The sequence below is a fragment of the Lampetra fluviatilis genome, chromosome 6 (assembly GCF_964198595.1).
Source record: "Lampetra fluviatilis chromosome 6, kcLamFluv1.1, whole genome shotgun sequence".
Taxonomy (NCBI): domain Eukaryota; kingdom Metazoa; phylum Chordata; class Hyperoartia; order Petromyzontiformes; family Petromyzontidae; genus Lampetra; species Lampetra fluviatilis.
In genome coordinates this window covers 6657268-6681062 of record NC_136280.1, presented here as the reverse complement: position 1 = coordinate 6681062, position 23795 = coordinate 6657268, and the positions used below count along the sequence as shown (strand labels likewise).

Here is a 23795-nt window from a genome sequence, read left to right as displayed (position 1 = left end):
AAGCACATTATCAAACCTACAATACTGTAGCTTTAGTGCTAAAACTACAGTATTGATTTAATATTGTAAAATTAACACAGTACAAAACAAACGGTGTCACGTTGGTATATTTTAATTCCGTTAAATGTCTGTCTGCGGGTTTTGCTGATCAGGTTTAATACAGACAAGGTCTCTGTGCAGCCAGAGGACAACCCACACTGCAGCTGTGGCACTGTAGAATGTCGTTTATTGTTGACGACTGCCCATTAAGCTCTGGGGCAGTTTACTAGAACTACACATGGCCACAGAGAATGCTACAGCGTGGCCCGTTGATTATGCACACGCTGAATGATTTGCGTTCATGGTATAGTATGTAAAAATAACCAAAACAATTATAATCACGACTTTGTTTTGGTATATTATAACTCAAAGGTGTACTAACATAGTATAGTGAACTAAGTATACTCTTTACGACATACACTATGTGTACCCAACCTGTGATTGATCCAGTGAGGAATGTTGTAGTCATCACCAACGCTACCATCTTTGCTGCTTCTATTGTGCAGCTAAAACAAGCAAAATATGATGAGTATAACAAGCTTTATACAAAACACATTATTCTAGAGTTCCAAATAATCCTTTAAGTATAATAGATAATGCAATTACAATACGTATAATGTTAAGCGCAAACACAAACCAAGTTCTAAAATGATCACCTTTCTCTCCGCCTGATGAAAACCGCTTGTGTTGCGATCGAAACGTCGTGGGTTTTTTGCTTTATTTTATTTTTTGTTTTCTACTTACGTGACTTTTCCGAAAGAACCAAGAATATGAATTCCTGCAGTCACGAAAGTTTTAAGTCTAAATTTACCTTGCAGCAAAAGGTTATGGTCGTAACACTTTAGCCAAAGTGAATACTCAGCTCATAAGAATAAAAATGTCACAGAAGAATATTTAAAGGTGTGATTGTGTTGATTGACCTGACAGGATTATTGCATAAAACAATAATGCTTTTGTTCCTATGTGTGAAAGTTTAAGTGCTGCAATCAGTGATTTTTTCAGCGGAGAATTTGTTTTAATGGATACCACACCACCGATTTACTTTTGTATTTTGAGCTACGCTTTGTGTACACAAATCAAACCCATTGATTTAAATGATCTACATGCTGCTTTTACTGTGCAAACTAAAAAACAATGGAGACATCGTTTTATCCTTCACCAGAAATTTTTTGTAGTTTACAAAGTATTACACTCCTTTTTAGTATACAAAAGAAATGCTACATACCTTAAATAGAGGCACAGCATGGAGTGGCTGTTCTCCCATGCATACCAGATCCACTCCGATTCCTAAATCCACCAGAAAACTTTATGAGTTAATTGCTTATTAGTATCACTGTTAAATGGTTCAAGAGGTGGCGAGGTGGCTCAGAGGTCACAGTGCTGATACCGCCATGAAGCTGGGTGATAATCCAGCCCATTCACCAATCAGAATTGTCCCAGCCCATTCACCAATGGGCTGGGACAATTCTGATTCCGACTTCACAAAAAGTCAATAAATTAGGAAAAATTCCAGACCTGATAATGAAATTATCAGTTTTGATGACATGCGAAGTGTATTATTCTCATATACAGAGCAGGTGGGAATGCGCTGTCCTCTACATTGTAGACCAGAGGTCACTTGAAGGGATCTCAAGCGGTAGCTCTGATATCCACTTCAGCAGGCCAATCTCAAACATGAAAGGTTGCGCTTGCGCTGCGAGATTCGGATGAAAACTTTGTCTCATGACATAGTTTGTGCAATCGCTATAAAATTGGGGGAAATTTTGTTGCAAAAACTATTTCCATGCAATTATGTACACGTTTATTCGTGTGGAATCACTATTACTTGCTGTGTAATGTAATCTCTTCTGGGTTGGCAGAGAATGCCGGCTTTCCACCGCTCCTGTCTGCTACTTACTATTTCTCGATTACTTTTCTGTTACTCACTTTTATTTAAACTTTATTTTTAGCTAAGTAATCGTACCCGTCTTTCCTTCTTTAATTATTGTAGCTACTCTCTTTTCTTACTGCTTTTTTATGCAAAACAGCTTTCTTCTTTTTAGCTTTGTTCATCCCTTACTCTTATTTGTCCAACAGGTTCTTTCTTCGTTATCTTTGTAATTTTCTTGAATGCCACCCTGAGACATTGCAAAAGGTGCCAAGTAGGTACAAATAACAAAAAAAATCTGAAAGTTTTATTACATCACATAACCATATATTAACCTATTTAGTTTTCTTCAATACAGCATTGATTTGCAATAAGCAACATTAAACATTGCTTCAAATTTTTGCTGAAGTGTTTAAATATGGTTGGCACGAAAAGCATCTTGGAAAACAGTGGCCTGGTTCCATTGATTGGGCTGGATTTATTAACTTTATAAAATGTACTCGTACAGATTAACAAAACAATGTTTAATTGTTCAACCACTTACGTTGAATTAAATGTTCTATTAAATACGGTTTAACAGTTTTAGAGAATACATAAAACATGCATATGTTATGAAGGAAAACATTGTATTAATAACATTATTACATACAACGCAATGCTTTCATTGCAGAAAGCAAACTATAATTGATACACAAATGCAGTGTGCAACCACTTAGGGGTAACATATATTTGACCAAATCAAATATTTCAGACGAAAAATATATATATTTTTTCAGAAATGTTTGGTTTGGTAGAGCAGGTAGCCAAATATGTAATACTTGGGGGTAAACAGTGCACAGGGTATAATGGGCTAGGATATAGGTTCACAATGCTGGGTGTGCAGTGTCAGCAGAGAATAAGAGGCCTGAGTATAGGCAGCGGGTAGAGTATGGCTCACACAGACAGTTAATAATAGGAGTGCAGAGGAGGACGGAAGGAGCACCGACTGCATGGATTGTACACATGTTTGTGTACACGTTTGCCCCAAGAGTCTAAAACGCTATAGAGGGGATCTTTGTTGATGTATACATGTTTTTGCATGTCTAGAGGATAAGGTGTGTCTGTGTTGTGTATGTGTGCGCATGTTTATATAAGTACATGTTTGTGGGTGTGTATATATGTATGTGGAGCGGTTAGCGCGCTGAGCTACGAACGGGGTTTCCCGGGTTCGATTCTGGCTCATGGCCAACACCAGTGACGATTATCTGAACCGGTCCTGGGCCTCCTCCGCTAGGTCGACTCAGCCTTAAACGAGGAAATGGTGCGGTGTGTCAACATCGTCACTCAGGAGACAAAGGTGGTCGGGCGTGGTGCTGGCCACCCACCACCCATGCCTGTCAACCCCTCATCAGTGCCCACCTTATTACAGACCAATTCAGACCTTATTGGTCACCCTGTGCCCTTATAAATATTAACGTTCATCCTACAAAATCCCATCACAAGGGAGAAACACAAAATGACACATTTTTTGCCCGTATTGCAAACGGCTGTACGCCATATGGACCTGAAAACTCAATTTCCCTGTACAAGAATAGGGGTAAACTGTATGGGTTGACACGGTATACCCACCTCATGTACCGTTCCAGCCTTCATAGGCGCTCGCTAACAGCTAAACGGGGGATCTTTGTCTTTGTATGATGTAAGTGCATTAATGTATGTGTTATGTACAAATCCATGTTTGTGCTCTTATTTACATATATATGTGGCTGTGCTGTGGGTGTGTATTTATGTGGGTGTGTGTAAGTCTGTCTTATAGGCTGTGCGACTTTTGTCTGTGTGCTTTATGTGTGAATGCTTTTTGTGAGTTGTACTTACATTTTTGTGTTAACGTTTAGTCTTTACGCGTGATAATTTTGTGTCTGTGCATTTCTGTTCCAGTTATGTTCAGTTTGGTTCACTACAGCTGAGGAAGCTGAATATTCGGTAGTAAATCCCAGCTCCAGTGCAGCATGAATAACAGCATGCTAACTTAGATTTGTGTTGTGCATTGAGGCGCTTGAGTTACTAACCATTGTCAATCATGCGCTGTTTTGTAAGAATCATCAGCTGTCGATCCACCTCAAATACACCCACGCCTGGTGTGATCACGACTGTCATCTGACCAGTACGGTCAAAATTACGATTTATGTAGTGCTTGTCAAACACTGTGAAAACAAGTGACACATGTAAAACAGTGTGCTCTTAGAAATCACCAGTAATATTTAAAAGGTTATTTTTAAAATGCATGCAGCGCACGTGAAACCAAGCATTTTTGTCAACACAATTAAAAAATGTCAACACTCAACATTCTGAGAGAAAACTTAAGCGTAAAATACACACTCTTTTTAGAGCATTAGAAACTATTTAAATGTCCAACAATGTAAACCTAGGCAAATTAAAATGCACAATTCAACCATACACGAGTGTGCAGAAAGTATTACGTAGAAAACGGAAATGACAGAAATACATGTAACATTTGATATCTTTATGAAATTCAGATGATGAAATGCATCTGCAGAAAAGAATAATTACCATTGAAAGAGAGGTTGATTGATTCCAAGTAGTTGCCTTGGGCTGCAGTGGAATTGTGGGCCTTTGGAAAACCCTCTAGGAGACAAAAAATACAATAAACTTATTTCAATTACACAAAAGGTTGCATTTTTTTATTGGTTATCATATACTCATATAAACAAGATGAAAACCAAGATATATTACTTTAAAAGAAAATGAAACTTTTAATATGACTGCAAAGTGTGCTGGTTTATAATTATGAACTCTGACAAGGCTTTGTTACTATCACGCCACTAAAATCTGTGCAAGGGAAAAAAGTGGTCCTTGCTGTATGTAATTGGCAAACATCCTCCCAAAATACATGCAAAAGCAATGGCTCCTTTAAACATAATTCTTCACAAATCACTCAAATATACAGCATACTGCTTACATTGTCTACATTTATATAAAATATGGTTTGTGTTGCACGACACTAAATATTAATCTTTTTGATCCATAAGCTAAAAAAGTACAAGTTAACTTTATAATAATGATAATCAAATACTATAATCATATAATAATTAAATAGTATATACATATACCGTATGAGTGGTGTTGAACTAGGACAAAAAGTCACACATTTTCATATTTTTTGTTGCAAACATACATTTGTTCATGCTCTGTGTGGCAAATTGCTAAAAAAGACATTTTCCAGCACACAGAAGGCATTGTGCGCTACATTTAATTCTGTGCTCCAATGAATTAGAATTTTCCCCAATCTACAAACAAGCAAATTGCAAAGAAATGGTAAGCAATTTTAAACGATTCTGGCAAAAACTTTAATATAATTTTTATTTTACTACTTAAGTAACAATTTTTTTTATCGAATTGCCCATCTGCTGTCAACTGTGGGTGCCAGCAGGTATGAGGCAAATGCTGGCCAGTGACACAATAATCCAACCACAATGCTTAGCCTCACCACCTTACCAATGGTCTTCAGTCGTACAAGCCTGGGGTATTGAATGAAGATCTTCTTTATGGTGACCAGCAGAGACATCCAATCGTCTCGCCTCTCATTTTGCGCCACCACTCTTAAAATAACCATACATTATCATTGCAATTGTTAACCAGGCCTTCTTAAAATAATTCATCTTCAACATTATTCCGTTAAATCTTGATTTGAAGCTTTCGTAACTGCAGGAATCCATACTCTTTGGTTTTCAGTAAAGTCACGTAGTTAGAAATAAAATAAAAAACAAATCACGACGTTTCGATTGCAACACAAGCAATCATCATCAGGTGGGAAAACCACAGCAATTTTTTTTTTGTATTATGAGTATTCCATTAGTTTTATTTCCATAAGTTAAATATGTATAAAGGACCTATAGATAAATAAAAATTTAAAAATATTTGTAAAATTGATTATTGAAATGGTGCAAAAAATTGTAAAGGTTCTCGCATTGGGTACTTCAAAGCAGTATTTAAGATAATTGTTGGAAGGACACATAATTATCCTGAGAGATAAGAAAAGATCACATTGATGAGGGAACAAACGTAAATCAAAGAAAGCATGTGGACTGTTAAGGAAAGTGGGCTGCAACGTAACACAATGCAAAAGGATTGGATGATGGCTGAAGTACAACACTAAACCAAACTTTTTTTATTTTACCACATAAGGCCCACTGAGCTATGTAGCTCTTTTTTCAAAAGCGACCTGGCCACAATTGATGGCTCAAAGAAGTGGCTTATTATGTGGAAATGTACACATATTTATGAATGTGGAGGGAAAGACAAGAGGGCCTGAAGAAATATCCGTGTGGCCACGGAAAGGACATACAAACTTCAAATATACAGGCATCAGGGTTGCGATAAAACAAACAAACTCCTGTATACCAGGCGAGGTAGTTAACATCTTGCCACTGTAGCATACAAGACTCATAGTAAAAAGGCTACCAAAGATGACAAATAATATGAATACAAAGAGATGATACAATTCAATGGGGATATTGCCATTCACGACCCCGAGGGATGGTAAAACATGAGAAGGCCTTCATCTAGCAGTAGACACAATGGCTGATCATTATTTTTTTACATATACAAATTTCAGCTGTATGTGAGCACAGAATAAATAGAAGCTGTTATTAGAATTGTATAGTAAATGCTTAAACAAGCAAAACAGTATTTGAATCTGCACATAACTGAGACATGAATCTAGCTATTACCAATTCTTTGGGTCTTTCGGTAAAGACACGTAGATGGAACATTTATAATAAAAAATATACAAATATCACGACATTTCGATCGCAACACAAGTGATCGTCATCATGCGAAAAAATATAGCGGGAAGGCTGCTTTACCGAAAGACCCAAAGAATATTAATTCCTGCAGTCACGAAAGCTTTAAGTAAAGATTTATTACCAATAGTTTTTTGTGAACCACTGTCCTGTGTTCATCACTTGTGAATGACCAATTATATAATCGAGTGGAAGCTTGTACAATGTAATTATCCATTCAGCACAATTTATATCTCTCATGCCAGCCTCTAAATCAATATAATTATTGCCACCAACAAAGACAACAAATAGTTGTTTCCCCCCAGCAATATTAACAGTATAAATACAGTCATTAACATTCCTTTTTTAATATATTTCATATTGACAGTAACTATTTCATGTTGACAGTAACAAATTTCATTTCTTGAAACAAAAGAGGGTTGGAAGACTACCACGCATGCCCACTATACTAGATACGTGAAATAGCAATATGACTGGCAAACAATTAACAGTAATTGGTATTCTGCTAGTGTACAGGTATGAAAATAGGTTTTCCCCTTTTGCTGGCAACAAAACAGGTGTTAAGATGTTAAAACACCAAACTGAATGTCTGCATTAACCACAATACTTGTGGTCAGAATACAAACAAAACACATACTCTAATATATGCAATGTCTTTGAAACTGATTGGTCCACATCAGAGACAGCTTTCTTTGGAGCCTAGTCTCAAAACGCCTTTTGGCGTCCTCTGGTCTAACACCGTTTTGAGACGAGGCTCAAAAGAAAGCTGTCTCTGGTGTGGACCAATCAGTTTCAAAGACAATGCATATATTATCAGAGTATGTATTTTGTTTGCAGTATTGTGGTTAATGCAGACATGATTCCTTGTAGAAGGTTTCAGTTTGGTGTTTTAACATCTTAACACATGTTTTGTTGCCAGAAAAAAGGGGAAAACCTATTCTCATATTTTGGTACTGGCAAAGGAGGTCCCATGAGACAGAATACAGGTAGTCTGTGAAAACATTTCAACTCGTTGAAAGCTTCACCTGTAGTGAGTATGCCACTAAGCTGCACAACTTTTGTTTTTAAGTACATGCTTTTTAATTACCATATTTTGTACATGATATTGCATATATTTGTCTCCCTTCCAAAAAAACGGCAGAAAAATATCGCATGTATACTTTACACAATTTATAACATTTCAAAGAAGACTTGTAGGTCATAGATAAAAGTGTATTCCATATATATATTTTTTAATATATCTTTTTAACTGTTGTAAATTTCCACTGCAGTTTTTCATGCCATGATGAATAGTTTATGTCACTTTCTCAATATTGTTTAGGCTGACAACACTCTTTACACGAAGTAAAAAACGTGCATCCGCAAAATATGCATGCAAGCACACGCAGCCATACACACTGGCACAAACACACACATATATATGCACATAGACATGCAGGCATATGAACATGCGGAGTAGCACTTACACAAAATGCACATGTGCACATATGTACAAAGTTCCCCCGTATAGCCGTTAACAGACTGTTGGAGCAAATGCTGGCTAGGTTGCACCTATGAAGACCAGCATGGTGCAGGAGGGGGTGGCTCACCAGCACTATGCCTGCCCACCTTTGTCTCCCCAGTGGTGATATATATATAGATAAATCTTTAAAATAAAAATATAATTCAAACAAATAAGAATGTTGCCGTAATATAGGACGCAACATCTCTGAAAAATAAATGTCCTTGTTATCTTAGGTTTTTGGTTTATAATCTATCTTGTTAGTTTTGTGTGTATGTTGAACGTCTTTCACGCTGTATGTAGCCAACTGTGCTAATCAGAGGTGCGGGGGAGGGACAACAAACTAAACATAAAAATAAATGTAGCAAATGACCTTAATCACAAACACACCGTGGCATTAAATATATTTGTGAAACTTTCTTCATTCCCTAAATCATGAAAAGGAATACATTTTACAGTTAACATTTGTTACACTGAATTACATAACAATAAATAAAAAACATTGAACCCCAAACAAATTGAAATATATTCCCTGTTCTTGGATACTGTGATATATTAGGATATATTTAATGAGCCTAGCATATACGAGTATCAATCAAATGAAAGACAGTAAACTGACATTTCTCTGCATTTATTTAACATTTTAGAACTTACTCCATCAAGTATGTTTCAATCACAAATACGTGATTTGAAAAAAAGTTTACCAAATATGGTTTGACAGGTTAAGAGCCATATTTGTATTATTTGATTGCATATGCTACTCTTATGCTTGAAGGTTTCATTGCTAACAGCTTGGTGCACCATTACTTTAGACAAAAGGGCAGTGGTCACATTTGGAAAATAAACTATCAACATAGCCATCTCATTATTAAACGAGACATGCAATATAGCCTCGGTCGAACAACTCTGGAAAAGCTGATGCAGACAAACGTATAAACTTACCGATAAAAATCTTCATAGAAGCGGCCCCTGAAGTCCTGCTGTATGTGGCAATTGAGTGCCTCCGGAAAGTCATCTAGGTTAAGATGAAAACCCAAGTACCAATCAAGTTGTTAAGTAAAGGAAAGTTATTCTAAAGCAGTTTTTTAAAAACAATTTAACACAAACAGTGGAAAATACTGTGTACCTTTGTTTTTAGCTTCATAGTATGTTCTTGAAAAAAGAACCACCGTTACTTCATGACTGCAGTTTTTGTCCTGAAAAATAAACAGCTTTCACCTTCACAATAAATTTGAAACTGCATGTAGCTCAGCTTAATTTAAAAACAAACTGCTTCTTTGCAAATGTCTACAAACAGAGTAATGGAAACTAAATTATGGGTGGATGAGTTTAGTTACCTTCCATTTTGTAAACAAATCAGTTAAAAACCCATTCACAGCCTTTTCAAAGTACAGGTCACCTGAAACACAAATAACGATTAATGAAACAACAACAACAACCATTAAGGCATATGCCAATGTCTAGACATACTAAATTTGTGAGATGGTGATTTTAAAATCTGTTCTCCATTCCAGTAATATTTTTTTGTAAAAAAAAAATCGTGCATTGCAATTGTGTAACTGACCAGATCTTTTGAGTTGAAATCATTTGATAATTCTCCTGTATGTCTATTCATTATGAAGCTGGATATTAAAATGATGAAAGATAGCATGAGAACATGTTTATTACACACTGAAAAGGGTGAAACGTAATGTCTTACCAGAGATGTTGAAGTCCCACATTTCACAACACATCTGGATGAAAATGTAAACCATTGCCGAGGTCGAACGAAAAACAACCTGCAAAAAATGTGAACAAATTTTCAACTAATTCAGTCATTAAAATTAAACATGTATAATTAAAATACCAAGTTCAGATCTTCAAGTAAAATAAAGCAATGTAGACGTAAATATCTACGTTTAACATTACCTGTGATTAATTTACATTTTACGATATTATTTTAAGTACAAATTGTTTGGTGACGCTGGGTTGGCAGTGGTGCACAAGTACAATTAACAACAAAACTCACACTAATCAACAACACTGCCTTCAAAAGAAAAATACATAATCGGACATGTTTCAGGCAATGACCCTTTGTGATGTATGTGCTATGAAGGGCCATTTACAGAAATGCCACTTATTACATCTTTTTTTCTCAAGGTGTGTTGCATTTTGCTGTGTTTAGAAGTGTCAAAAACCTTATCAGTAATACAAATGTCAATGATTGACAGAAGAAAAGCTTCACTAAATATGAAAACTTTTTTTCAGTAGGGTCCTTATTTGCATGTTTGGCCAATACCATTCATGAGTGTGTGGCATGTGGGGGGAAACCAGAGAAAACCCATGGGAATGATGGGGTCACACTCAGCACTGCCATTCCCTGGCCTTCTTGCAGCCTAATGCTTACAAAAACCTGGCAAGTCCTGGTGGTCACACATAAGTATTACTGGACTAAATCCTGCATGGCTTCCAATATCTGATGAGATCGGCTGAATTAAGGGTAATTTGGTCATGAGCACAAATATTACAAAGAAACCATCATCTGGGTATGAACTGGTCACCTCTTTATAAGTAATCAAATGCTCTACTCCAAGTTATACTCCAAAATAAATAAAATCCACAAAAACAAACCTAATTCATGAAACATTTTCCTGTTCAGAAAAAGTCATTGATGAACACTGCTGCCTTAGAGCAACGTTTCTAAAACGTTGTGATTTGATGCTCTAGTACATTGCATCAAAGCCTCAGAATGGTTTTAAATGAGCCTTGGATTTTAATAAATAAACAACTAAAGATAGACCACAATAAAAATCTGCTTGAGAAATGGCAACAGAAGAAACTTGCAACCTGGATTAATTACTTACTCTGGTATCCTCAGAGATGAACCCACACGTGACTTTCTCTCCCTTGACCCACAATTCACTGGCCTGGGCCCTGAAACATGACACACAATGAATATAAAGGCAATGTCTTCGTCAACCAGGCTGTGGCATTGAAATGCAACCCAACAATATCATATGAACTTTAAAAGATCTGGACAAATTCAAACAATGGAATATTATACTATACTTAAAAACAAACAAACTTCCAGACTATGTCCTGAATAATTATAGTTTTAATTAAAATATCATTATCAGCAAATCCATACAACAGTATAATTTCATGCTAATAAACGAAATATATTATAAGCCACATGTAATTATCTATAAGACCTTACATACCATCTTAAGAATCAAGTCAAATCACACTTTCAACAGAAAATGTAACACTTACCTAATCCCTGCAAATTCCACCTTCTGGGTGATGTATGCACATGTACTGACCTTTAAAAACAAAGGTATAATAATAGTTAAACCAATATGCACATCGAGGTAATATATGTTTCATAAACTGCATAATAACATAGTTAATATCTTGACTTAAAGCTTTCGTGAATGCAGTTTAGTTTATGTTTTACCAGACTTTTCTTGAGTCTCCACATATCACTGCGGCTGATGTATTGATCCTTAAAGGTAAGCTCCAACAGGTCAAGTGTAACATCCTAAAAACAAGCAAATTAACAATTAAAACTGTGTTGTAAAGGAGAGAAAATGTCAATGCAGTTCCACTGAGCTGACTTAGTTTATGTCATACCTATGTTACAAAGAGGTTTAAAAGCTAAATTTTTAAATGACATTTTACATCTTGGAATTACTGGCGAAAAGTGTGTTTACTCTCCAACACACCAGTGTGCTGAACTAGTAATAATTGGAATGTTTTGTTTACGTGATAAACCTTACTAATTGGCTGTCAGGAGGTAGGCGGGTTTAACATTAATATTTACGCGATCTAACAAAAAAAAACCCACTATTATGGATTTGACGTCCTATTTAAAAGTTGGGTAAAAGTCCACCCCAAAAAGTCTCATCACCAGTGTCTATAACTTGGAATACTCTTGAAAAGTCAAATGTCCATGCCTAGGCAGTGAAACATTGCATACAAACTAAAATACGTATGACTTGATCATTAAACTTTCCTTGATAACTCTTTCGTGGGGAAAAACACACGGAGTAATGATTCATTTTTATTATTTTGGACAGGTCATGTTCCTTAGTTGCCCAATATGCTAATCCCCCCCCTCCAATTGATTATCCTATTATCTTCCTAGATGGAAATGTGTTATCGTCAGTTATATACACACATGCAATGCAGTCGTTTCTTTAAACACGTAGTGTTTTTTTTTGGCAATAATGCTTGATAAAAAACTAGGATTTTTTTGTAAAACACCATTCACAGCATTTCAATTTGTATATATAAGATGCGATTCAAGCTGCAATATTCAAATTATGCAGCTACCTTTTAACCACAAGCTGTCAAATGTGTCTTGAAAAACAACAGATATAAAGTAACACTGCAAATTTGCAACTGACAGAAAATGCGATTTAAAAAAAGATGACGGTACTTACACTGGGTTCAACAACATTGACAAAAACATCCTGGTAGGCACGGAGTTTAAATACACCTGCAACTGACTGGTCCACGCTGACAGTCTCTAAAAAGCACACACATACCGTATGTTCATTAAAATAATTGTTATGACTTACAATACATATTATACATATGTACATTTAAAAGAATATCCATGCAATGTTAAAGTGTTCAGCATTGTAAACGCAAATGGAGTTCACGGTATGGGGTGTGTACTTCTGTACAAACCTTTTTGTAGGTCTTCCTTTAACGATTTTACTTGGAGTAATAATGGGCTTCAAAGAAAATATATAAACAGGGAATTATTAGGAACGCACACAATTTAGAACATGAGTACAAAAAAAACTGTTAACAAATCTGAGTACATATTGGCTTTACAGAAAGACCCATAGAATATGAATTCCTGCAGTCACGAAAGCTTTAAGTCAAAATTTAAATCTGAGTACATTTGGTGATTGAGGGGCTCAGGGATTAAAGGAGTGCAAGTGTGAAGTTTTAGCTACCCATGGTTAAACTGGGCACTCAAGCATAGAGAGTCAATAATCTCTGTCTGGTCGGCAATGACTGTACAAAAAAACGATCAAACAAAATTTGTGGTTCACTCATTTTGGTTAATTTCTGGTCAGAAACTTACAAAAAAAAATTTGATCCCACATGAATATTCTTGTTTCAGGGCATTAACAGAGATCTGCCCCTCGTCTTAAACGACGTCACAGAAGTAGTGATGTTATCTTTTGGCAAAGTGCAATTAACAAATAAGTTCGATTTATCACGGCCACAAAATTCGTACTGCAAGTTGCGAACAAAAGTCCCATGCACTACGAGCTGCAGTTCCGAATCTTAATGTTTTTATTTCATGGAAAAATGCCAACAGAATTAGAATTTAGATATACAAAAAAGGTCATTAAATGTAACACAATGTACACGAAATTATTAGTCCCTGACAATGTCAGTGATTGTCACTGTGAACAATAATTTTAATATAATTGTTTTATATTTGTATTTTTATTTTATTATTTCCCTTCTACTGTACGTGACTTTACCGAAAGAAACAAGAATATAAATCCCTGCAGTCACGAAAGCTTTAAATTAAAATCTTAACACCTGTTATATTGCCAGAAAGGGTAAAACCTAGTCTTATTTTTGATCATCAATGCTTTATATTGGCTAAAGTTAAACTGTGCATTTGACAATAACGAATGGGTTCAGGAAGGCTATTGTTTACGTTCCATTCTCACCTGTACTCATCATCTGGGTGAGCAATTTCCAAAATATCGCCAATCTTGACATTTGGAAATACTTTTGGGTTCACTACCACCTCTTCGTCTAGTAAAAGAGAAATACAGGCGTTAATAAGAGAATAATCATCACATGTTTAATCCACTGCTCGCGTAAACGCTATATCTTTGACAAATAACAAGGCATATGTTGAGATAAATATTGTTGGAAAAAAAACTGCTTACCACTTTCGTGAAAACCCTTTTTATGAACCCAAAGCTTGTAGAGTTTTCCGGTTTTCATCTCGACAGCACGTCTAAAATGTCATGTTTAACAAGAGAGAGCAATAAGTTTAAGAGCATGTCATTATCACGTCTATTTTTACTGCTGGATGAAGGTGGACATGAACGAGGTAATGTAAAACCTCAACTTTGACCAGTGTGGTGATGCATGACTGGAGTTATATTAAGATGCAGGAGGAAAACGTGGATTGTATCACATAGTAGTAAACAAATGACATTCAAACCTACCCTAAACTCTCCAATTAGCAAGGTTGGTTACGTACGGTGCGAAAGTTCAACAGAACTTGTAAAAAAAGGTGTCAGTTTTGTTGCCAGATAAAAGGGTAAAAAAAACAATTCTCAGACTTGCACAAACCATGTGTACGATACACGTACCGAGTCGTGCATATGAATCAGTTCATATTCTGCATACGCACGATATGGCCATGATACAATGAGATTGTGCCACCGAAACAAAGGTGATCCTTGCATGTAATCGCGACTGCTAATATTGATAACTGGCTGTGCTGATCTGGAAAGGGAGCACAATTATGCTCTCCACGCCTAGTAAAGGCCTCGTTATTCCTATTCAGTATGTAATCATAGGCGTTGTTTTGTTTTACTTTTACAGGTTAATTGCAGCAGCAGACTGCAACAGTCCACAACATACGCCAGCATTTAAACGTGTTTGTACCCCTCCCCCCGCCGCTTTATACACGTTTATCACCATCATTATCACCACAATAAAACAGAGAGAGGCTTTGTTTCACTCCGTCATTCACTGTAAGAGGCGCCCAGCACGGGCAGACCCTGCGCAGGGGAAGCTGGGGGGATGGTACCGACGTGGCCGACCCAGTGCCCCGGACTGGAAGCCCGGTCTGGCGGGCAAGCTCGCTAGGCAAGGCCGAAGGATGCCCGTGGAGTCATAGGCCGCAAAAGTCCGCTCTCGCGAAAAAAAGAATATAAAAACCTTATAGGAAATTTCCGTCGATGTGACAATATGTCGCGTTACATGCGACGCAGCGCCGAGCAACTTTTATTTACCCCCTTCCCCTCCCCTCCCCTCATATTGCACCACTCTGGAGAGACGCCGGCCGTGTACGGAGCGCCTACAAACACACAGACGTCCACATTTGGTTGCGCAAGCAGCGCCGTGACGAGGGCCTCTACGTCACGCCCTGTGACGTACCACACGACCTCGGCTAATAGAAATGGTCTGTAAAGCACGTGGCGGGAATTTCAAACGATCGTTTGCGTCAATATTCGCAGCTGGTAAATGGCCACGTGGCCCATGTGGGTCACTGTGATGCCCGCTGTATGCACTTGCCCGTTTGATTAACCGGTGTGCGGTTGGCAGAAAGAAAGCAATGCAGCAAAGTTAATTGTACGTACGGTACTTCTGTTTACGTGACAACCCTTACTAATTGGCTGTGTCGAGTGGTGGAGGGTTTAACATTTATATTTATGCGATGTAACCCAACAAAAAAACCCTATATTATACTTCTGTGCTGCTCGCCTTCACCAACCCGAATTGATCAGCGTGGCGAAGTTATGGTCAAGTAATCCCCACGAGGCTCTTATCCCGCAGTGGATTGATATGTTAGCCTAGGCAGAGCCATAACGACCTTTCGCCTGAATCCCATGTAAGTGATCTGTGCTGGCAACTTGCTGCTAGTGACAATAACCTCGTGCGCCGCTGCCAATTTCAATTTCCTGGCATAACTTTGGCTTACCGACGTCCTAGCACAGGGAGTGAAACGCTGGACATCATGCTGAACAACGCGTGATGCAGTATCGCAGTTAGTTACTTTGTTTATTTTTATTTCTGTAATAAAGTTTCGATGGTGTAACCAGGTCCCCATCGGCAATGAGCATGTATTGCCAATGGTTTTTACCTGTGCCAAAATAAAACCTAAATAAACCAAACATTTTGGATGAGGGATGAAAGGATAACAAAATATATGGACTGAAACACGGTATCAAAATAAGACAGAAAATGGTTGAGACGTGGCAAGCTAATAATGGTCTTACTGTTCACGCTAGTGACAAGCGTAAAGTAAAGCATAAAGTACATGCTGTCCTGTTAAGACCTTGGCGTTGAAGACTTGCAGTGCGGACTCAAAATACCTTTTATTTTCGTTTCATAGCTCGCACACCCTGTCCCACCGAGCTATTTCGAGATGGTGTTCATGTTGCTCTATGTTAAGACCATGGTACTAATCGGAGCAGGGGAAATTGTGAATTAGTTGTACATAATAATTCTGGTTCCATAACTTTGGCTTCATCTCAACGAGTTATTACAGAAAGTAAACTTGTAGTTCTCTGATGAGTTTTCAGGTTGTACTGCGTGATGTTCGACATAAAGTCCGACGTTTTGCTCCACGTGCTGGGAGTTTATACAGCAAGTGGCATATGGAGTCAAACGGCAGACATGGTGAACAATCTGTGGTACAACCTGAAAACATCGGAGAGCTTCACAGGGTAACCGCAAAAACCTACATAACTATGGTAGTCTTACGGAGTGACTCAACCCTGCCAAAATAATGTTTAATTTCAATCTCTTACTCAGGGCCGTGAACATATCAGCACAGCCACACACTCATTTGACTTGCTGATTATAGTTAATGAACATTCAGTTCTGTTTGCTGTGTTTATTTTCGAGCACACCATTTCCAGCCGTGTTACTTATATCACTATACTCACTCAAATTGGGAATGAAGAGGTTATGCGTGCGGTATTTTTATTCGTCTGTTTAGCTTACTAGAACTGTAGTTCACCACCTAGCCAGTAGCCTGGAGGACGTACACCAAGCCCTCAAGATGAATGGATATTCAGACGACACAATCTGTAAAGCTATCACCCCAACTGTTTGGAAAGAACCATATGAGGCTCAGCTCTCCAATCTTACACTTACATGCAAATTTAATCTCTAGCCCCGCCTATTTACCCTTAGGCCAGGGGAGGTTTCTTCATTAGGGCGATTGGGCGACGCACCACCAATGTCATTCAACTACAGAGTCACGCTAGCCGTCACTGTGCCTCTGGATATAGTCCAATCAGCGTCATGTCACGTTCTGTGGAGTACTGCCTCTTTTTGGGCGATTTCACTCCGGCTAAGAATCGCCCCGAGTGGCCCCATAGACTTACATTCAAAGATGTTTTTTTTCGAACGGGGGGCGCTGCAATGCATTCTCTATGGCTTCCGGGAGGGCTCGTACTAACGTGCTTACGTCATCATACGTAAGCACGTTTCATCCAACAATATAATTTGTCGCCACCTAGTGGAATCTTTAATAAAAGAAACTTGAGTGGATTGTATTAATAGTGAGTATAGAAACCAACAAGATGTATTGTAAGAGTCACTTTATTTTTCATTAATATTAAAGAAGTGAAGTTGCCTTAACATGCTTAAGCTGTTAATTTATCCATTGCATGGGTGGACCTTATCCTTATCAATCATCCAGACATTTGCCCACCCTGAGAGATTTTGCAGGTGCCGCCACTGCCTTAGGCTACATCCATCTCAAACCTTTATAGCATCCTGCCTTAGCAGCTCTCCTGCCATATATTTTTCCTGCCTCAGCAGCTCTCCTGCTATATTTTTTCACCTGATGACGATTGCTTGTGTTGCGATCGAAACGTCGTGATATTGTTATTTTTTTTTATCTACGTGGCTTTACCGAAAGACCCAAAGAATATGAATTCCTGCAGTCACGAAAGCTTTAAGTCAAGATAGAATTGTAGTTATTTACAAGATATTTTTTTTATTACACTCTATTTGCAATTTTATAACTTTCATAACATCTAAACTGTATTCATGAAGAAAACTTTCCAGGTTCTCTGGAATTACAGAAATAACTTCCTTCCACCGGATGATGGAGATAAGGCAGGAAAAGACATATACGTAATTTCTGTTCATGGAATATGTGCGATGCAGATTGTGAGAGTATATTGTATCTATATTCATGGCATCTTGTAAAAATCAAGTGGGGTTGGGTAGGACACTTAACGAGAAAGAACGATGCTATATTGACGAGAAAAATGAGCTTTACAGCCATAGAAAGGAACACGTCCAAGAATACATCTACCGAGGTGATGGAGCTAGGTGGATTGTTGCATTACGGGATCATGAGAAATAGTGGCAGTTTGGGGACGCCTTCATCCAGCATTGGATTGATTATTGTTGATTCTGATTGCAGGGAAAAAAGAACACGAGTTGTTTTGTTCGAAAGTAATTTCTACATGTATAATGTTAGAGTAGAATGAAACTATTATTTTTCACTCCGTACATGTAACCTGATATAATTGTATTATCTGCACAAATAGTCCTGCTTATCTATGAAAAGAATACAATCACATGAAGTCAGTGCTTTCAGGAGACCATTTCCAGGTAACATAGAGATAAACTTAGATTATATCGAATGAAATTACCATGAAACTGTTATTATCAATGAAAATTCTACCCCAATGCTGCCCTAATCTTACCCACTTTGAGCCATTCCATGCAGTTTGTGCGGCATGAGGTGCGGTGGAATGCTGGCCGCCAACCGTGGAATCAGCCCCTCGTAAATTGAAAATTGTGGAATGGGACTGAGTTTCAACAAAAACAGCTGTCATTCCATGAAAACAAAGTGGAATAACAACTCAAATTCTACATGGATTGGGCCATAAATACTGTTTCATATGTCTATGCTGTGAATTGTTATATGCATTTCTGTGATTGCTGCACTCCACTCTATCCATAAGGTGACATATTACATATATAGAAAAAAATGTTCACTTGTTTTGAGTTCCCTTTAATTACTTGTAACAATCATTAGTCTTCATATAAAACAAATTAACTGTACTCTTATAAGTGTACTAAAGTAATTGCATGATGAATGTAATCTAATTTAACTAATTAAAGTTTTACCTCGCTTACACATTTCAGCAAGCTTAATCAGTACTGAGTAATTAACTCAAGTATACTGTTCTGAATTTCGAAACGAGATGCATAATTTTTTTGTACATTTTCATCTATAACCAGGTAAAAGCCCAATGAGACCAAAAGTGTATTTGTCCAAATAGACGGTGGGTTATAAATACCTGGGTAAAAAATATACGCAAAACAAAATACAAGGTGTTGTATAAATCGAAAACAGTAGCACAATGCAACGGTGGATACTACTTAAACATATTTAAAACAAGAATCAAAGCAGTGGTTGAAGATGTAAGCATTTGCAGCTTATTAAAAATAAATACTTCTGAAGTAAAGAATATAAATACTTATTGAAGATTGATAGGAATAGAATAGATTACAAATGTAACGCAGATGCAATGTGTCTCAGTTTAGATCTTAAGTTTTCGTGACTGCAAGAAACAGTAATTTGGTTCTTGCTGTGATTGTCCCACCTGATGACGGAAGCTTGTGTTGATTCCGAAACGTCGTGATTTAATTTATTTTTGGTTATTTTAATTTAATTTTATACCTACGTGACTTTACCGAAAGGACTAAAGAGCAATGTGCCTGATTAAGAACATTTTAAATCAGTGTATTAACTGCTATAACATATACATCGGAAAATGGATATTGATGAAGAAAATGGAATGCACCATGGCTGAGAATCAAACCCCTCACACCATTGGAACCTCATTTGCCAGTAGAAAATATGATAATTGGTTTTTTACCCTTCTCTCTGGCAACAAAACTGACACCTTTTGGCGTCATCTGGTCCAACCCATGTGAGACTAGGCTCTAAGGAAAGCTGTCTCGGGTGTGGACCAATCAACTTCAAGGACAGTGCACATTATCAGAGTTATGTTTTTTGTTTGCATTATGACTGCAGGTATTGTGGTCTATGCAAACATGACTCCTTGTAAAAAAGGTGTCAGTTTTGTTGCCAGATAGAACGGTAAAAAAACAATTATCAATCAAACCCCTGTCATTGCGTGTGTAGGGGTGTTAGAGAGAGAGCCCGTTATGCATGGCAGCCTATGGTAAACAAACACAGTAGGCGGGGCTACATGTGTGCACGAGCAGGTGCCCTCTGCGACGTCCGCGCCAGACACCCTGGGGGGTCGATTCGGTCATTATGATCCCCCGGGGCCCCACCCCTCAGGGAGGGGTTGGGTATAAAAGGGGAATGTATCGAAGGGCTCGGGAGTGTTGTGTTAGCTAAGAAGAGAAGACGGAAGACGTCCTAGATAGAGCCCTGGTCTCCCCCTGGCACGCCGTCCTTATCAGGACCGCGCAGGCTCGAGCCAGTGGCGTGGTACCAGAGCCAGAGCCAGTGCTGGTCTGGACTCTGGGTACCGGGCCCGACTGACCAGTGTCGGGCCAAGATAGCCTCCCCTAGCCCATTAGAGGAGGACTCAGAGGCAGGCTAGGGTTAGCCTAGAGGTGTGTCCTCAGATAGACGGGTGAGGGGGCCGATACCCCCTCAGTGTGTATGTCACAACGTGTGGTATTAAATAAACAAGTGTGCCTCCAACTCCGGTGTGAACGAGTCATAAGCGTTACTACACGTGTATAAGAATTCAAAGTATTAATGGCATAGCCTTTCCCTGCATGTTATTACAATCCACTTGCTTTTTATTAAAACGTCTTCATCAATAGTGTATTTTTTCAAAATGTACTAAAATTATCGGTAAAGTAATGTATTTTAGAAGGGGTCACATTTGAACCAACACTTTAAAATAAAATGTAACATTTTACAAATTTATGACAATTATTGCAATGACTGCTCATACTATATTCTGTACAGTGACTTGAAATGCAATACTTTTACCATGAAAACATTGTACGGTACTTAGCTGGAAATGTGTACCTGGAGATTTTCCCTTTTATATACAGTATATATATAAAATTCTCAACATAAGGTGACCTATTTAAAAAAAAGATCTAAAATATATTTAACATTGTCTGAGCAATACAATAGCTCATACGTTTGTATTCAACTGGGGGAAACCACACATTTTGTTAGTTTAACATGCAGGCTTTAGCGACCAATATTATTCATAATATAGGTTTTTGGGTTAGATTGCGTAAATATAAATGTGTCGTTAAACCCGCCACCACCCAACACAGCCAATTAGTAAGGTTTATCACGTAAACAAGCGTATCAATTAGTTACTCGTTCAGCACACCGGTGTGTTGGAGAGTAAAACCACAACTACAATATATTTACAAATCGAATAAATTGTAAATGTTGTGGGTTTACTCTCCAACACACCGGTGTGCTGAACTAGTAACTAATCAGCATTTTTGTTAACGTGACAAACCTGACTAATTGGTTGTATCGGGTGGTGGGTTTTACGACACATTTCTATTTATGTGATCTAGCCCAAAACCCTCTATTATGGACACATTTTGTTATCTTGCAAAAACTGAAATTGTGTACAGTACTTGGAAATTTAGATTGGCAATTCTATGCCGTTGGTGGAAAATCTTCGTTCCCATTTGTGTGGGTCATGGAAATTGTCAGTGCGGGTTAATGAAGGTTGAGAGGTGAGGATTGGTTCAGATGTCAATTCGCCATTGAAACATCATTTCCGGGTCGCTAGGTTCACGTCGCAGGGCGCTAACCACTGCACTACCAATACCCCTTATTATTACTTCATGACCTTTGAGAGAAAATACAAAGTGTGTATCTTTGAGCACGATTTTAACTTTCCGTTTATGAGTCAAAAACTCTAGCATGGTGATTAAGTGAAGGATATGGCCAAAACCGTTACAAACATGAAACTTAGCACGAATATTTATATTAATATGCCCTAAACATTCAACTTGAACTTGATTTGGAACCACCACCAACGCTCCTCCTAGTGGTCCAATTAGGAACCTGAATGTTTTGCAAAGCATTTCGCTGGAACACTCAGATGCATCAAAACTGTTTAATTGCTCATTAATTGTCGATAAGGTTACAATAACATGAACACATTTAGTGATTGTCTATTGCGGTATTCTATTAAATAAGCATAAACCAACTACATACTCCAAACTGGTTCACCAGGGTAATAAGCAACCCAAACACACTACAGTGTTTATTTCCACTGAATAGCCCTAATAGAACCAATATTTTCACTTCATCACTACCTCTTGTATAATCTAATGCAATATCAAATTCTCAGTGATAGCTCTGACATTTCTCAGTGATATTTCACTGTACATCATGACAGGGTTTCCCATGTACTCAGAAACAGTGACGAGAGTGATAATTAATCTCCTTTACACACGACGCCTGGACACTTCATACTTGTTCATGATATTTTGTGATTCGTTGTTGTTGCGAGTATTGTTCTCTAACTCTCGGCTCTTTTGTGCTGCTTCTGGTCTATCAATCGCCCATTATCTAAGTGCTATTGGATTGTATGTCCTTGCGAATACACCTCCTCCTTCTCGTTTCACTCGGGCGTTTGACTCGCTCATGTGCCCGATCCAACAGCCATAGCAAGAGAAATGCAACTTTGTCTTGTGTGACACAAATTGTCCAGAACAAAGCTCATGATATAGAGCTGAGTGTATTTTCTAATAAAGAACACATAAAGGAAGTATTCCTCGTGTGGGCTGACAGCCACCTTGCGTAGCTGATGTGATCAAAGGTAAACCAACCACAACGTTATCTTGGCCAGTGATTCCACACACTCTGCAAAATGTACTCCTCGAATTGCTTTAGTATGCACAGCTCTCGTTCTAGTGCAATCAACCAATGTTTAAACTGGGCTTGTTGAGCTGACATTTCCTTATAGCAAGCTGTGAACACCAAATGTATTTTTTCCCCATTTGGCACAGTTTCTATGTAATTAGCATATTCCCGATGGTGCAGCATGTAGAGGGCAGCTGCTGTTATCTGGTGGGCATGCCTTGTTACAGGGAGATGTCTTACTTCACTTCGAGCAATATCAGTAGCGCTCATGGCATGTGTACACCCACCGTCTGCAAGCTGGTCTTCTAAGATAGTGCCCCAATGTATTTTCGGGTTGTACCGTGTGTTGTCTGGCATGATATCCGAAATTTCACTCCACGTGCTGGGAACCTCTGTGTGAACTGAAGATCCCAGCGTGTAGAGTGAAACGTTGAACATCATGCCGAACAACACGTGGTAAAACCTGAAAGCACGTCGGAAAGATTTACAACAAAACTACGAAAACCTACACAGTCATCTGTTCGGATCCTAAATGCTGCCATTTTAATATGCAGTCCATAAACCATTTTGAGGAACATGTCTTCTTCACGTGTGTCCGGAGAGTTTCACTGGCTTTTTTTTTAGCAACAGCAAAGAGTGGTTAATCCATTACAAGCACTAGAAACTGTTTGGATTCGGGTAATTAACAACAGCCTTGGGCCACATTCATGGAACGCAGTAACTGATTGCATTCTCTAGAAACAAAAATACGATAGTATCACAGCAATAGTTGCTCTGGAACCTGTGCACGGTGGGCCCAGTGAAGATATGCTGCCCACGATAAAATGTTATATTTGTCAAGTTATGGTTTTACAACTATCTGCCTCAGATGTTTGAGCCATTCATCTTCTTTGCCGAAACCATTGGGCACCGGTGATCAAGGATATTAAGAAAATTGCAGCCAAGTAATGGAATGCATCGAAGAAGATGTCCGCCAAGAGATTAAAGTATTGGGCGCCAAGGAGATTTAATTTATTC

The 23795-nt window shown here is 38.1% G+C and overlaps 1 protein-coding gene across 6 annotated transcripts in view; it reads right to left on the bottom strand.

Moving 5' to 3' along the window:
- DEPDC5 (DEP domain containing 5, GATOR1 subcomplex subunit) overlaps nt 1–15293 on the bottom strand; it is a 45344-nt gene extending 30051 nt beyond the window's left edge. For 5 of the 6 annotated variants that reach the window (XM_078857611.1, XM_078857615.1, XM_078857613.1 and 2 more), the window contains exons 1-17: nt 15125–15200; nt 14119–14189; nt 13894–13981; nt 12884–12930; nt 12634–12719; nt 11646–11729; nt 11462–11511; nt 11053–11122; nt 9909–9987; nt 9547–9608; nt 9336–9405; nt 9152–9224; nt 5402–5505; nt 4457–4531; nt 3955–4089; nt 1265–1326; nt 475–545 (exon numbers count right to left, since the gene is read on the bottom strand). In XM_078857611.1, the coding sequence (XP_078713737.1) occupies nt 475–545; nt 1265–1326; nt 3955–4089; nt 4457–4531; nt 5402–5505; nt 9152–9224; nt 9336–9405; nt 9547–9608; nt 9909–9987; nt 11053–11122; nt 11462–11511; nt 11646–11729; nt 12634–12719; nt 12884–12930; nt 13894–13981; nt 14119–14176 (1214 nt within the window). In that variant the 5' untranslated portion in view covers nt 14177–14189; nt 15125–15200. Of the gene's footprint in view, nt 1–474; nt 546–1264; nt 1327–3954; nt 4090–4456; nt 4532–5401; nt 5506–9151; nt 9225–9335; nt 9406–9546; nt 9609–9908; nt 9988–11052; nt 11123–11461; nt 11512–11645; nt 11730–12633; nt 12720–12883; nt 12931–13893; nt 13982–14118; nt 14190–15124; nt 15201–15229 lie in introns of those variants that run through there. The other variant, XM_078857612.1, reaches the window with a different exon arrangement.
- Between the last annotated feature and the right edge of the window lie 8502 nt (nt 15294–23795).